Source organism: Aspergillus pseudodeflectus (genome assembly GCF_044049435.1).
Source record: "Aspergillus pseudodeflectus strain CBS 756.74 chromosome Unknown BJX68scaffold_36, whole genome shotgun sequence".
NCBI lineage: Eukaryota > Fungi > Ascomycota > Eurotiomycetes > Eurotiales > Aspergillaceae > Aspergillus > Aspergillus pseudodeflectus.
The window spans coordinates 39,150-53,345 of record NW_027263812.1 but is presented as its reverse complement, the minus strand read 5'-3'; the positions used below and the strand labels follow the sequence as shown (position 1 = coordinate 53,345).

General features: G+C 50.0%; 6 protein-coding genes across 6 annotated transcripts; 4 read left to right on the top strand and 2 right to left on the bottom strand.

Annotated features, from left to right (window-relative positions):
- The first annotated feature begins 1 nt into the window (after nucleotide 1).
- On the top strand, nucleotides 2-3,474 carry BJX68DRAFT_241833 (Metallo-dependent phosphatase-like protein). Its single transcript, XM_071040898.1, has 5 exons — nucleotides 2-861; nucleotides 924-1,983; nucleotides 2,039-2,440; nucleotides 2,495-2,794; nucleotides 2,894-3,474. The coding sequence occupies exons 1-5, from the start codon at nucleotides 188-190 to the stop codon at nucleotides 3,002-3,004; spliced, it is 2,547 nt and encodes an 848-aa protein (XP_070896673.1). The 5' UTR covers nucleotides 2-187; the 3' UTR covers nucleotides 3,005-3,474.
- A 2,185-nt stretch (nucleotides 3,475-5,659) lies between these two features.
- BJX68DRAFT_269067 (uncharacterized protein) lies at nucleotides 5,660-6,546 on the bottom strand (the record flags this gene model as incomplete). The annotated part of the gene is made up of 2 exons (XM_071046250.1): nucleotides 5,660-6,121; nucleotides 6,181-6,546. The coding sequence occupies 2 exons, from the start codon at nucleotides 6,544-6,546 to the stop codon at nucleotides 5,660-5,662; spliced, it is 828 nt and encodes a 275-aa protein (XP_070896672.1).
- Nucleotides 6,547-7,770: 1,224 nt separating this feature from the next.
- On the bottom strand, nucleotides 7,771-8,714 carry BJX68DRAFT_241824 (alpha/beta fold hydrolase). The gene has a single exon (XM_071040897.1). It carries the CDS (start codon nucleotides 8,670-8,672, stop codon nucleotides 7,809-7,811), a length of 864 nt encoding a protein of 287 aa, XP_070896671.1. The 5' UTR covers nucleotides 8,673-8,714; the 3' UTR covers nucleotides 7,771-7,808.
- Nucleotides 8,715-9,114: 400 nt separating this feature from the next.
- Nucleotides 9,115-10,972, top strand: BJX68DRAFT_269065 (uncharacterized protein; the record flags this gene model as incomplete). The annotated part of the gene is made up of 3 exons (XM_071046249.1): nucleotides 9,115-9,601; nucleotides 9,649-10,147; nucleotides 10,198-10,972. The coding sequence occupies 3 exons, from the start codon at nucleotides 9,115-9,117 to the stop codon at nucleotides 10,970-10,972; spliced, it is 1,761 nt and encodes a 586-aa protein (XP_070896670.1).
- Nucleotides 10,973-11,424: 452 nt separating this feature from the next.
- BJX68DRAFT_241821 (alkene reductase) lies at nucleotides 11,425-12,932 on the top strand. The gene has a single exon (XM_071040896.1). It carries the CDS (start codon nucleotides 11,532-11,534, stop codon nucleotides 12,606-12,608), a length of 1,077 nt encoding a protein of 358 aa, XP_070896669.1. The 5' UTR covers nucleotides 11,425-11,531; the 3' UTR covers nucleotides 12,609-12,932.
- A 117-nt stretch (nucleotides 12,933-13,049) lies between these two features.
- Nucleotides 13,050-14,096, top strand: BJX68DRAFT_241820 (aromatic alcohol reductase). Its single transcript, XM_071040895.1, has one exon. The coding sequence runs from the start codon at nucleotides 13,102-13,104 to the stop codon at nucleotides 14,023-14,025; it is 924 nt and encodes a 307-aa protein (XP_070896668.1). The 5' UTR covers nucleotides 13,050-13,101; the 3' UTR covers nucleotides 14,026-14,096.
- Nucleotides 14,097-14,196: the final 100 nt, after the last annotated feature.

Below are 14,196 nucleotides of genomic sequence, written 5' to 3'. Positions count from 1 at the left end.
TTTTTGCCGAGTCGAATATCTGTCTCGATCGCAGGCTCCGGCATCATACAGACATCCAGGACAATGTGTTTGTTTTGTTGGATATCATGCATACAAATCTGACTTGCTGTATCTTTCTCTGCTGCAGTCTGACCGCTTCTTTCTAACACGCCTCGCAGTATTTGAACATGAGAGCACATCTGTGCCGATGGATGTTGACTCATCCCATCGCTTTTACATTAGTCTGTCCGGGTTGGACGCAATTTCTGGAGCAGTGGATCGTCTCAACCAACTCGCACTGGTAATCCGCAGGTCATCGGTCACAGGTGAGGCCGCAAAGGCCAGGAGGTTTGCTGAGAAGGTTGATCTCGCGTCTTTCGAGGCACTCGCAGACGGCTCACTCAAGGCGTTATATCCCGACGCTAGTGAAGGCCTCCGAGAGCAACTAGCCCGATCGATGACGGAAACATACGCCTTGTATCTTCGCCGAAAATCCCGCCAGCAGCATCTCCAAGCCCCTCGATCGGGACGCCAGGCACCTCATTTATCTCTTATCAGGGAGGAACTTCCTGGTGCTCCTGCGGGAGGCCCTATGAAACTCGATTTCCAAACACCGCAGCCAGGCGAAGAGCTAAGCCCTGAGGTTCCCCGAGTGGGCGCATCGTTGACGTTTCGTCAGGGGCCACTCACCGAACCTACGTCGATTGATAGCCACGAGGTCGGGGTCAGAATGCGAAAGCTATTCAACCCCTCAAGGCGAAGTGGCACAAAGTCAATCCTAGTCCATCAAGCTGAGTACCCCTTACCAGCTGAAGGGATTCGAACCTGCCCATGGTGTTTTGGGCCCCTTCCGATCGGTTCAATAACGAAAATCCAATGGCGGTATGGCACCGTGAGCCCTGCGGGATTATTGAGGCTGCCGAGTGACTCTAACATTCTCTAAGGGAGCATATGAACCAGGACCACCTACCCTACGTTTGTATATCTCAGGATTGTTCTGGGTCTTTACCGAGGTTTGCAGGATCCGCAGAGTGGTTCCAGCACATGGTGAGCAATCATGAGGAAAACTGGCACCAGCAAGTGCATGCCCCCTGGTCGTGGGCTTGCCCCTTATGCACCGGCAAAGAAGCGATCTTTCCACATGCCAGTAAACTTACTGCACACCTTGAAAGTATACACGCGGGGGACTTGACAGAGTCTCAAGGTCGGGCAATTGTAGGCCAGAGTCAATTTCAATTCCCGCGACCGCGCCATATCTGCCCCCTGTGCTGTTTCTCTGTGGCAGACCAACAGTGTCACACCTTGCAGACACATGACAATGGTGATGTGTCAATGCACAATGGAGATCAACCTGCGACCGGAACACTTCTGGAGTCGCGCGTTGACGCTAGACTCTCTTCGACCAAGCCAGCTCACGTCGAGACTATCGGCACCCATGTAGCCGCGCACCTTCAGTTTCTTATGCTTCTAACACTGCGCCTGATATCTACAGATGACCTCGCTGGCACATCCGCCGATAATCAGAGTTTATCGTCAAACCCCGATGATCGCAGCTCCGACCTTGGCCCAGATATAGATCCAGATGTTCAGTCTGGGTCAGACAATGCGCGATCAGAGTCTGCGATGTTCGAACTTGACTTTGAGCGTCAGTCAGGGAGTGAAATGGAAGACTTTGAGGAAATCGACTGGGCTTACATTTTAGGCCCACATGCGCCGGATGAGCGGTCTGGCGAGAACACAGGTATGGATGTGGATGTATCAGATACGAAAGGTGAACCAGCAATAGATGCCAATTCACCGGGAGACTCGACGTCGAAGGTGAGTGATTTGAGCATGATTACGCTTCTATCGATACACTCTGTACTTGGTTTTCTTCCCCCTGGGAACCACTCCGGTGGGGGTCGGGTTCGACCTACCGAGCAGGTCATCAGAAATCTTTGCACCGAGGCGAAAAGGATATTTCTATCCCAGCCGATGCTGCTAGATTTGGTCGGTCCACTCCAGGTATATCGCTCCCTTAGTGATCCAGTAAGAGCGCTCGGGAAGTTGACGCTAATAGGTCGTTGGAGATATTCATGGACACTACGCCGACCTGTTGCGACTGTTCCGAACCCGCGGTTACCCTCCAGAGACAAGTTACATCTTTCTTGGCAACTATGCTGACAACGGACCACATCCAATCGAAGTGCTATGTCATGTCCTGGCTTACAAAGTTTTATATCCTGAGAATTTGTCTCTTCTGCGCGGTAACCACGAATCCGAGCGGATGAGCAGAGCCGGTGGACTCTACCTTGAATGCGAAAAACGATATAGTACAGACCTTTGGGAGGAATTCTGTGATTTATTCAACTGCATGCCGGTAGCAGCCACTATTGGTGATAAAATATTCTGTGCGCATGGAGGATTAAGCCCTGATCTAGATTCGATGGAGCAAATCCGACAAATCTCGCGGCCAACAGATGCAAGTCACTCTTTTCAAGTATCAGGTGCTCAACGCTTACATATCATCTAATAGATACCTCCCACCGGTCTTCTATACGACTTGCTTTGGAGCAACCCTGATCCTTTCATAGTCGGGTGGAAACAAGATGTTGGGCGATCTTCATTCGCTTTCGGCTCAGACGTTGTATCCCAGTTCCTACGAAAGCATGACATGGATATGATTGTCCGAGGGCATCAACCTGTTGGTGATGGATACAGCTTCTTTGCAGAAGGACAGCTCGTCACACTCTTCAGTGCCGCCGACTTCAACGGCCGAACCCGCAACAAAGCCGCGATAATGTACGTTGACGAGAACCTCCTATGCTCATTTCAGGTACGTTTACCACTTAGTCTCACGTTGCAGGGCGGGTAGGCTTGCAGATGAGTCTCGACCTGATGTCTGAAGTACTTATTACTGGTTATTCCTCCGCAGGTCTTTTCCGCCCAGGGCAGCGAGACCCCAAGAAGTACGGAAGCCGAACGAAATCCCGAAGAATTTGATTCCGATACAGTCGGTGATCACCTGACGCCCGGTCCCACCTGACGCCCGATTTCACCACCACCAGCGATATCGAATATGAAGCAATTCAACCACATATAATTATTATTATCGCGTGATCTTTTGGTGGATGAATATAGTCATTATTAGGACTCTATATACAGTTTTTAATTGGTCCGAAAGCGCTGTGGGAGCCGGATCTCGCGGCCTCGACGATTTACTGTTGGAGGGGCCTCTGGGACTTCTATAGGCGTTGTTGGCCTGGTTTCTATAGATTTTTGCTGGCGTGAAGCTTTAGAGACCTTCTTTGGAGTCTTCTTTACCTGCTAGAAGTCATTTTGAAGCTAGTGATCCGCCTCCTTTACTAGGCGAGCATCCTCCTTTTGTTATTTCTTTCGCTCTGCCTCTAGCAGCCATAATTCTCACTGGGATACTTGATTTCTCTTTCGCTCTTTAAGTAAATATTGTTTCTCCTCTTTAGCAAGCTGTTAACAGACCTTCTCTTACTCCTTTAATACCTTAGTGAGTTGTATAGCTTTATCCTTCTATATTTAAAGATCACGAGTCTGCTGAACCTTTTAAGGAGAGTAAAAAACTACACCACCATTCTTAGGGGCCGCGAGCTCAAACTATAAGGATTTCCTATGTTAACACTTCTTCTTCTCATTCTAGAGGGCTGATTCGAGGCCTTGGCAACGTAGTTTCAGGATAATATTCTCTATAGAGAGGTGATACATTGTTAAGCTTAACTTCTTGGTGTTTTTATTATATATATTAGTAACAACTTGATTTAAAAGCTTCTTAATCTTCCGCCAGTTCTCTACCTATAGGATAGAGCGCGAGGAATTACTTAAGGAGGGCCTAGAGTCTTTCTACTTATTAAATCAAACTAGAACTATTTCTAGATTTAGTGGCTATATCCCTATAGTTCGCCATGAAGAAAGGATATTACTTGTTAATAAGGCCTGTTCCCAGGCTAGCTAGAAGAGGCGGAAGAAGTCCTATTTAGTAATATAACTAAGGCCCATTAATTTATGTAGAAAGTCCTTGAGATTCTTGCTATAAGTAGTGGAGAGAGGGCTAAAGATCCTAATATCAAGCAGCTGCAGTGAATGAGTTAAATAAGGTGGATATATTATTAGTAGGATCCTATTAGTATCATAGTAATTAATAAACTTTATGGTAAGGTAAGATCCGTGACTATTAAGGATAAGAAGCCTCTATCACCTACGCGCCTTGTCCTTGGTCTCGTGGTTGAATATATTAGTCAACCAGGCGTATCCTAGCTCATTATTAGTCCAACCACTTACAGAGGAGGCGAAGAAGCAAGAATAAAGCTCAGGATCAAAGTCTTAAAGCTAGGAATCCTGTATATTACTAGTAGAAGCCTAGTAAATAAGACCTGGTAAGAGAGAGGTTCTATTAGTATAAATATAAGTAATTAAAGTTATCTACTCGCGATTCCTATCCTGTAGGTATTGCTTAAACCCTCCCCTAGATATATATTTCTACTTTAAGAAGATCCTAAGGCCTTTAACCAGCATTCTAATAAGAAATCCTTTCTCGTCTATATTATAGATATCCTCTAGCCGTAGCTTATATTACTACATCTTCCAGCTTAACAACTCAAAATATAGAGTGTATCTGTATACGGAATCAGCTCGTTTTCACGCGGCATTAATAGCTGTTGTATAGGTTAAGATAAGGTTATCTTAGTAACGCTTTATAAAGCACCTAGGCTAGTGTTTTCCAGGCTTCTTACTAGTAATTTCCTTTGTAAAATTCCAAAGCATCTTATAGGACGTGAAGAGGCCTTGCTTGGTAAGCTTATTAATATAGCTTATTAGTTCTTTTTTATGTTAGTTAGTAAGAACTCGCTGTTACTTATATTAGTGGTCCCTAGGGCGCTGTACCCCGCGGTGGCGTCTTGATAGCGTTATCTGATCAACACCAAACTCTTTCGCAATCTTAGTATAATTAATTGAATCGCTAATCTTCAACGAGTTGATTGCTTCTATCGCGGCTTCAATTGAACCCATATTGATTGAGATATAAGCTGTTGAAAATTATCGAAAAAACAGTCGGTGAGGGGAAATCGGGCGTCAGGTGGGACCGGGCGTCAGGTGATCACCGACTGTACCGAGCCCACAAAGTTCTCTACTGGCCCCGCACGAGGGGAATTGGATGAGCATCGTCGAAACCTATATTCCCAGTTACATCTGCCCTTGACAACTGAACCCACTCCTGACGATTCGCAACCGCAACCTGCCAGTGGTAAGCGGCCAAGGACCCGTGACCGGATCCGTAAGCTGTTCGAGAGGCCTTGAAAGCTTGCTTACTTTCCTGTAACGTACAATACAACTTATGCAAGGGAGTGGCTACCTGGGCGCCGTTCATATACGCCAATCTGAGTATAAAATTATGTATGTATCTGTATCTACGTTGACAAGTTTTGAGGGTCAATATTTAAGGGATGTGTAAGCTAATTTGCCGAATTAGACATCGTGGACGCTGCAGGCAACTGAGCATTCCAACGGGATTGGAACCAAGTGATAGTTGCTGGACTTGGCCCCCTTGCGTACATCAAGAAAACGTATTATTAGGCCTTGTATACCATACCATATCATCAGGTGCTCAGTACTGCTGCCGAATAATAATTCTTCCCCACACCAGATCTACATATCTCCATACTACTAATTACTACATAACCTGACCCGCCGTATCCGCAACGCCCACTAAACCCCGAACCCCATTCGCACCCCCCTCCTCAACCCCGGCAAAAAGCCCCGCAAGCGTCTGCAGCACAATAAACGCCCTCGTCCGCCGGATCCCCTCCCTCCAGCACTCATTCGAGCAACTTCCCGCCACAGCCTCAAGCACCTCCTCCGCAAGCTGCTCCCTCTGGTGAACCAGGCTCAGTCCAGCCATCGAGTCCATCATCTCGCTCCGCCATCGTCTCAGGATATCAGCTTCCGTCTGCAGCTGTTTCGTCCGCGCTTCGAGGGTGAGATATTTCTCGCGCGATTGTTCCAGCAGCGCAGAGACGCGGTTGTTTTCTGCTGAGAGCTTTTGTAACAGCGAGAGGAGGTGATTGCGTTCTTGTTCGCGGCGCTCGCGGAAGCGGCGCTGTGCTTCGCGGTTTTGGGCTTGGCGTTTTGTTATCTTTTTCTGTTAGTCTGTGCTTTGCGAGTAAATGGATATAACAGTTGGGACGACGATACTTTGCTAGTGTAGGTGTAGTCAGGACCTCCAGAAGATTCAGTCGCGTTAATCGCAGAAAACGACTCGGTTGGCGAGGACAGCGCATTCGAGGCCGACGCCGGCGAAAAGCACAAGAGGTCTTCAGTAGATTGCGACACACCCCGTGTATACAGCGATGAGAAGAAGAGGAGATCGTGATTACTGAAGTCATCCATGGGATCCGGTAGGTCGAAGCCGGAAATGTTCTCCGGGTCTAGTCCGTTCCCATTGCCTGGTTGTTTGCCCGTAGAGCGTGAGCTTGGGCCCAGGGCTGGCAGGCGGCTAGTTAATAATGAAGTGGGACACTTGGTACCCGATGCTGATTCGGCGAAGGACTGCTGGGTCATCTCGGGACTTTTACGTATTGTGCGCTTTGAGGCTGGGAAAGAGGTTGATCAAGCAGACTTGCTTGGTGTCAGGTCTTTTGGAAATTGTCCAGAGGCTGAATAACTCGCCTCTCGATTCTTAACTACTTCATATCATCATCATTTATAGACGGAGCTTCTCATGATACTATCCCTAACGAGAGGCTTATAAATCCAAGCTTAACTACCAAAGGAAGTGAACCCTCGAGATCTGATTGGTCGGTCGCCAGGACGCTAACAAACACGAAATCTCAGGGCTGAAGAAGACTCCAACATGCTCTTGCCGAATCTGAGGACCCAATTTCCAGTGAACCGAGAGGGTCAAATGCTAGCGAGATTCAGGAGATGCCGCGCGCCGCGTTTGATATTCAGTGAGATGCCTATAGGCATTTTCAGCCAGTAATACCGAAAGAAACATGAAGCGTTGTCGGGTTAGATTGCGATCCTGCCGTTTGGTTTCTCTGATCAGTTGGATACAATGGGGAGGAGCTCGATAAGTTGTAATATATGGTCCCATTCTAGTTGGGGCCCGAGATTCGAAATATGCGCAGCGGAGGAGGCACCCCGACATCAACGTATCCTACTCATTAGCAGAACTCGTAACACGACAGAGAAGACCAATCATGTTCGCTTACGTATAGAGCTTAGCAGGAGATATGTTCCAACTGGCTCCCATTTCCGTGACAGGCTACTTGGGATCTGACTAGCTGCATGGAGAAGCTCTGATTTGCGATGACGGGCTATAGACACGATCGTTTCTGCTTTCCTTAGAGGTTAAACATGGGCTTGATCTACTTGCATGGTGCGGCCGGTCATGGATAAGGTGTTGCATTGGTTGCTTATTCATCAGATCATGACGAGGATGGACGCCTCTACTGCGTGCGCGGACTTTTCCAGGAATGGTCAAGTTGCAAGATTTAACTGCCTAACTTGGATAGCGGCGGATGAATCAAATCAGTGGTGATTGGTAGCCAATTTTGCTTCATTTACACGGTACTATGGTACTATGATACCACGGGGCAACATTGAGTGCGTGGCAGTGGGATACAGAATATGATGTCTCTGATTAAATCGTAGAATGCCAAATGTTCGAGACCCGGATGCGAGCACGTTCAGGTGAGCGGATACAAATGAGGGCTAGATAGTTAAGGTCCGGTGCATGAAAATTATACATATCATTTAACAACTATATCGAGAAAACAAGTACTAGCATTAAGGAAGCTCTCATTCTTCTCTCTTTCAATTCAAATCCCATTACGGGCCAAAAAGTCCAAGATCAATCGGCCAATCTCTTCAGTCTCAGTTTCGATGGCAAAGTGGCCCGCGTCCAGGAGATGCACTTCTGCCTTGGGCAAGTCCTTCTTGAATGCCTCCGCTCCGGCAGAAATAAAGATCTGATCGTGCCTCCCCCAGGCAGCCAGCAACGGGACCTGAGAAGATCGAAAGTACTCATGAAACTTGGGGTACAGCGTGAGGTTGTTGCGGTAGTCCCAGAATAGGTCGAGTTGAATCTCTGCGTTTCCAGGTCTTTGAAGCAGCGCATAGTCCAGCGAGTAGGACTCTGGAGCTACAAGGCCTCTTGTTCCTTCTTCGTACTGCCATTTGGTGGCTTCAGGGCTCAGTAGACCGGCTGCGAGTTTTGATCTGGCTGCTGGGTCATTGTTACTGGTCCAGAGTTCTCGGATCTGGTCCCAGAATTCACCAAGGCCGGCTTCGTAGGCGTTGCCATTTTGAGTGATGATTGCCTGTACGGCATTTGGGCTCTTAAGTGCAAGGCGCAGTCCAACTGGAGAGCCGTAGTCGAAAATGAAGATGGAGTACTTCTTGATAGAGAGCACCTCGAGGAACTCGGAAATGACACCAGCTAGTGCATCAAAGGTGTACTGAAAGCCCTCTGACACTTCGGTGAAGCCAAAGCCAGGAAGGTCTGGTGCAATGACCCTATACGTTGGAGCGAGGATCGGAATCAGGTTGCGATACTGGTGCGAGGACGAAGGGAAGCCGTGGAGAAGGAGGATGGCCGGGGCGGAGTCTGATCCAGCCTCGCGGTAGAAGACATGCGCCTTGGATGCAGGCAGCTCCAGCTTTTTCACTTGAGTGGTAGACATGATGCAACAGTCTCGGAAGGATTCAATGAGTGGAACAAGGTGCGAAGTGCGAAGGTATGGATCGATCTCAAGTGGCAACTAAGCGCAACGCGCAATATATATTTGCGTTTTGAGGCGTGCCTCGAATGTTCGACAGGGCGCGGACTATTTGTCACCATATCGATCCGCATGTTTGTCACGGTCTTTGTCATATCTGAGGTCATCACTGCTTTCGCCGTGTTCGATCCGAGTATATGAAGCTGGTCGACGCTGCTGCCCGTGAAGATAGGCGAATCTAGCCTTCTTGGCGCCTTTTCTAGCGGCGGGAGGGCAGACCAATCAGCACGAGGGGCATCTTACTCTTTTTGGCTGAGAAATGCCGACATCATCCCCTCACACGTGGATGGCATCTCGCTACAACCTGGGCGATACAAGGCATGATCAGAGGGGTATAGAAACGATAATGGAGTCCGAGAAGGTCGGAAGTCGGTCGTTGACCTTCATACACGGCCCGACAATACGTGGGGGTGCGAGCAATGCCTCGCTTATCCGCTCGCAGCTGATGCGCCAACGACGCTGGGAGAAGCAGGGCCAACTCAGGGGCGATCCAAAGAGTGTGATCAAGAGTGTCCAGGGGGGTAAAGGGAGTGGGCCCAGCCTACCTGTCTGTCGATGCGGCAGGAACATTTCGATGACCGCTCCTTCCACAACCCTACCTGGGGTGCCTCCAAGTCAGCCGACGCACCAGACTCTACCAGTGCTCCAACCAAAACGCGACTCCTCCCAACTTGGTCTCATTCCTGTTATGTGTCCTCGCTGCTCTGGTTTGCGCACAGAGGAACCGCCTTTTACTATAGTCCACACGAGAGAGATTGCCAGTAGCCAAGTCGACCCATTCTTCTCTGACCGTAGCAAAGCGAGCAGCAACTTTGACCTTCTACTTCATCACTGTATGTGGCGCCCTAGTGTGGCCCCCCTGCCGCTGACCTTACGCTAGGCGTGTACGTGCTCTGGCCGATGGCCCGCCCAACCGACATCGCTGAGCGCAGCCTGCAGGCATACCTGCATCCGTCCAGGAGCTCGATGGTCATGCAGTCGCTGCTTTATTCTGCATCGCTGCATCGCGATGCTCTGCCAAGGATACGTGGCGCTACCGAGGGCGTTTCGTCCACTGCACAGCAACTCCGGCTCAAGGGGTCCGTGATGAATCAGATCCGCGAGAAGCTGTCGACGGTCAATAGCGCAAATATCCACGAAAATTGGATAGATGATATCTTGATGAGTATTCTCTATCTCGCGGCAAATGAGAACATTGACCAAATCGGGCAGCCAGAAAGGAGCCCGTTCATACCTCCATTTCGGAGCCTTCAGTTGATGGAATTCTATGGTAGCTGCGAGTTTCACCCACTACACTGGCAGACTGTTCGCCATATTGTCCTTGAGCGAGGGGGACTTACTACGGTGAAGCTACATGGACTCGCGTGGCTCATAGCTATGTATGTCGAACCTCCTTGCTCGGGATCGTGCTAAACAAGGAACACTTTAGATCCGGCCTAATCGTCGCAGTGAACACGAATTGCAAGCCCGTATTCCCGTTAATATCCCCCGAGGGAAAGCTGTCTGTATATCGCGCTCCCCTGCTAGCTCTTTCTATCCGCATGCCTCCGCGCCATACCACCCTTTGCAATCATGGCTTTCAGCAACTGGCCCTTCTCTCGCCGCCTATAAAAGGCAACATTATTCGCGTCTTCCTCGATCTGAGTGAGATATCCCAAGCACTCAACGCCCTTGCCGGTCAGCCATGCGGCTCAAGGCTCTTAACGCAGATCGGCGACGTGCGCGCCAGTGTACTGCACCGACTATGCAGCCTTCCCGACCAAAGCGATAGACCCAGTGCAATATTACACAAGCGGCAGTGTACTGCCGAGGAGCAAAAGACCTCGATTGCGATTTACCTTATATGCCGACGGACAGCCCTTCTCTACGCTGCAAACGTAGTCCTGCCACTTCCAAAAACCTCCCAGTTACGCCATGAAATGACCGTCGGGATCTACGAGGACATGAAACGGTTGGAGAGGAGGGAACAAACAGATGTGCCTGAGATACTATTATGGTGCTCTGTTATTGCGGGTATATGCTCGGATGCAACACCTACCATTAGGGCTTGGTTTGTAGCGGAAGCGCGCCGACATTGCGAGACGCTGGGAATTGGGGTTTGGTCTGAGTTTCTAGAGTTGATGCAATCATTTTCCTGGCTCGACTCTGCGTCTGATGAGGCAGGCACAGCATTTTGGGACGAGATAAGGCTGACAAGAGGATAGTCTAGCCTGCATTATAACTGAAAACTATGTACCCTGTCTGTAATTGAGTAACCCAAATCGAAAGATGTAGATCCTGCCCCAAGAACGCGATCCCTCTTAGTCCTCTTGCTGTGTGCCCCATGGTGGATGACGCTGTGGCACGCGCACATATTACAAATCATACCTTAGCTCAGCCCAACATTTTAGGAAGCCCAGGGCGCAGCATAGGAAGACTAGTGGAGCCAATGGTAGCACGTAATCATCTTCGTACCTTGTGAAAGAAAGTATACTACGCCCTAATAGTATAACGACATCGCTCGAGATAAGAGCTGGCCAACTACAGTCCCTGTCCAGGGCAAGATTTATAAGCATTTATCAACGTCACCCCATTCGATACGATCCTTGTATTCCTAGTTATTAGACTCAGCAGATCGAATCCGCCCTACAAAAGGGATTGTATCCATCATTTCCGTGCCACGTCTGGGGGCTGCAATTGCCTTGCTGATACTCATTTCTTCCAGTCCACCACCACCATTGTCTTTTTCGCCTATACCACAGAAAAGCTGAATACGGTTCCAAAATGGGCTCCACATCCCCAAACTCGACTTCCAACCCCCTCGCAACCCCCTACACCTCCCCCACGGGAACCCTCAATCTCTCCCACCGCATCGTCCTAGCCCCCATGACCCGCATGCGCGCCAGCGACAACACAGGAATTATAAACCCCTCCGCAGCAACATACTACGCCGAACGCACCCTCCCAGGAAGCCTCCTCATCTCCGAGGGAACCGTTATCCACCCGCGCGGCAAGGGCTTCCCCTGTACACCGGGCCTCTGGACCGAAGAACAGGCAGGCGCCTGGAAACCCGTCACGGATAGCGTGCATGCGCGCGGTGGAGTCTTCTTCGTGCAGCTTTGGCATGTCGGCCGGGTTTCTGTTCCGAAGATGATCGGCGGCGCGAGGCCGTTTAGTTCGACGAGCGCGCATTTACCTGGATCGCATGTGCTTTTTGGGGGCGAGGGCGGGGTGGAGGAGTATGTTGATTCGCACGCGATGACAGTGCAGGATATCAACGATGTGATCGCGCAATTCGCACAGGCGGCCAGACTGGCTGTTGAAGTCGCGGGCTTCGACGGCGTGGAAATCCACGGGGCGAATGGGTATTTGCTCGATTCGTTCGTGCACGATAACATCAACACGCGCGACGACATGTACGGCGGCAGTATAGAAAACAGACTACGATTCCCGCTTCAGGTCGTCGACGCGGTTGTTGAAGCTGTTGGAGCCCATCGCACGGCGATCCGCCCTGCACCCTTTCACGTTCTCCAGGAGACGAGGGATAGTAACCGCCTCGCGACCTTTGGGAGGTTTTGTGCGGAGTTGGAGAGGAGGGGACTTGGGTATGTGCATATTGTTGAGCCGAGGTATGATCAGGGGAGTGGGGAGGGGGCGTTTTCAGGGAGTATCCAGAGAGAACCTAGTGCACCTGGGGTTGGAGATGCGATGGCGTCGATCTGGCCGTTTAGACGGATTCTGAAGAGTACAACGGTTATTGGGGCTGGGGGACATGATGCGGTTTCCGCCGCGAAGGCGATTGAAGAGGGTGAGTGGAGCTTTCTTCTATACTTTCTGTTGAGCAAGGGGGGTATGCAGTGATGACAATGCTTTGGTAGGTCGCATCGACCTCGCAGCCTTCGGAAGATATTTTACCTCGAACCTTGACCTCCCCGAGCGGTTGTTCAAGGGTCTCCCGTTGACAAAGTATCATCGGCCGACGTTTTATACTCCTGGAGACGAGGGGTATCTGGGCTGGTCGCGGTGGGAGGAGACGTCTACGTGAAGATGACCATGATTATATGGAGCTGATTGACATGCTTGGTGGAAGATCATTGGCTCCCGCGTATTTAATTTGTTGATTTTACTGAATTTCGAAAACACCTCGGGGAGCGGATGAATAGCGTTGAAAGTCGCCGATAGGGCTGTGGCGGAGGGGATCATAGATCCCATCTGGCCAACCACATCATTAATGCTTTGCTAATATTCCCAAGTGAATAACAGACATATAAATACTGTAGTTTGGTCGTCATATATTCCAAAGATAATCTTTCCAATCACCGAGTTCTTTGATATTCATCCATCATCCACAGCAATGCCCTCCAAAATCCTCGTCATCGGCGCCGGCGAACTCGGTACCCAAGTCCTCCACGCCCTCGCCTCGCACCCCAACAACAAGGATACAAACATTTCCGTTCTCCTCCGCCCCTCAAGCATATCTTCAACAGATCCAGCAAAACTCTCCGAGCTAGCCACCCTCCGTTCCCTTTCCATCTCCCTCGTCCCAGGCGACATAGCAACAGCAACCAAGTCGGACCTCTCCGCAATCTTCAAAAACTACGACACAATCATCAGCTGCACAGGCTTCACCGCAGGCCCAGGAACACAACTCAAGCTCGCGCGCGCGGTCCTCGACGCGCGCGTGGTACGGTACATCCCCTGGCAATTCGGGGTCGATTACGATATCATCGGTCGCGGGTCCGCGCAGGAATTATTCGACGAGCAGCTTGACGTCCGCGACCTTTTGAGACAACAAGAGAAGACGAAATGGGTGATTGTTTCGACGGGGATGTTTACGGGTTTCCTGTTCGAGCCCGGGTTTGGTGTTGTGGATTTTGAGAAGAGTGTTGTTGTTGCTCTGGGAGGCTGGGAGAATCGCGTTACGGTTACGGGGGTTGAGGATATTGGACGGTTTACCGCGGAGATTGTGCTTGGATCGGGCTCTGAGGAGGTGTTTGGGAATGAGCCCGTGTGGGTTGCGGGGGACACGATTAGTTATGGCCAACTGGCGGATTTGGTGGAGAGGGTCACGGGGAGAACGTTTGAGAGGAAGGTTAGGACTGTGCAGGCTGCAAAGGAGGATCTCAAGAAGGATCCGAGGAATGTGCTGTACAAGTATCAGGTTGTTTTTGGGGAGGGCAAGGGCGTTGCGTGGGATGTTGAGGGGACGTGGAATGTCCAGGTGGGGATGAAAGGGGTGACGGCGGAGGAGTGGGCGAGCAGAAACTTGAAAGTGTAATTGGTGCATTTCTTAATTTTGTATCAGCTTCGAGATTGGTTTCAGAATTTGCATATCGTGTGATCTCGCAATTTTCCCTAACAACCATATTTTTCGAAACAAACTACATCTTCCTAGCCATTAACACTCACGAGATCCAGAGTCTAAGTCTACCGTCTACCTGATAGGTCT

Coding starts and splice junctions, on each gene's coding strand:
- BJX68DRAFT_241821 (XM_071040896.1), top strand. CDS start 11,532: ATGGGCTCCACATCCCCAAACTCGACTTCCAACCCCCTCGCAACCCCC.
- BJX68DRAFT_241824 (XM_071040897.1), bottom strand. CDS start 8,672: ATGTCTACCACTCAAGTGAAAAAGCTGGAGCTGCCTGCATCCAAGGCG.
- BJX68DRAFT_241820 (XM_071040895.1), top strand. CDS start 13,102: ATGCCCTCCAAAATCCTCGTCATCGGCGCCGGCGAACTCGGTACCCAA.
- BJX68DRAFT_241833 (XM_071040898.1), top strand. CDS start 188: ATGGATGTTGACTCATCCCATCGCTTTTACATTAGTCTGTCCGGGTTG. Junction 862..923: donor ATAACGAAAATCCAATGGCG/GTATGGCACCGT, acceptor ACATTCTCTAAG/GGAGCATATGAACCAGGACC. Junction 2,795..2,893: donor ACCTCCTATGCTCATTTCAG/GTACGTTTACCA, acceptor ATTCCTCCGCAG/GTCTTTTCCGCCCAGGGCAG.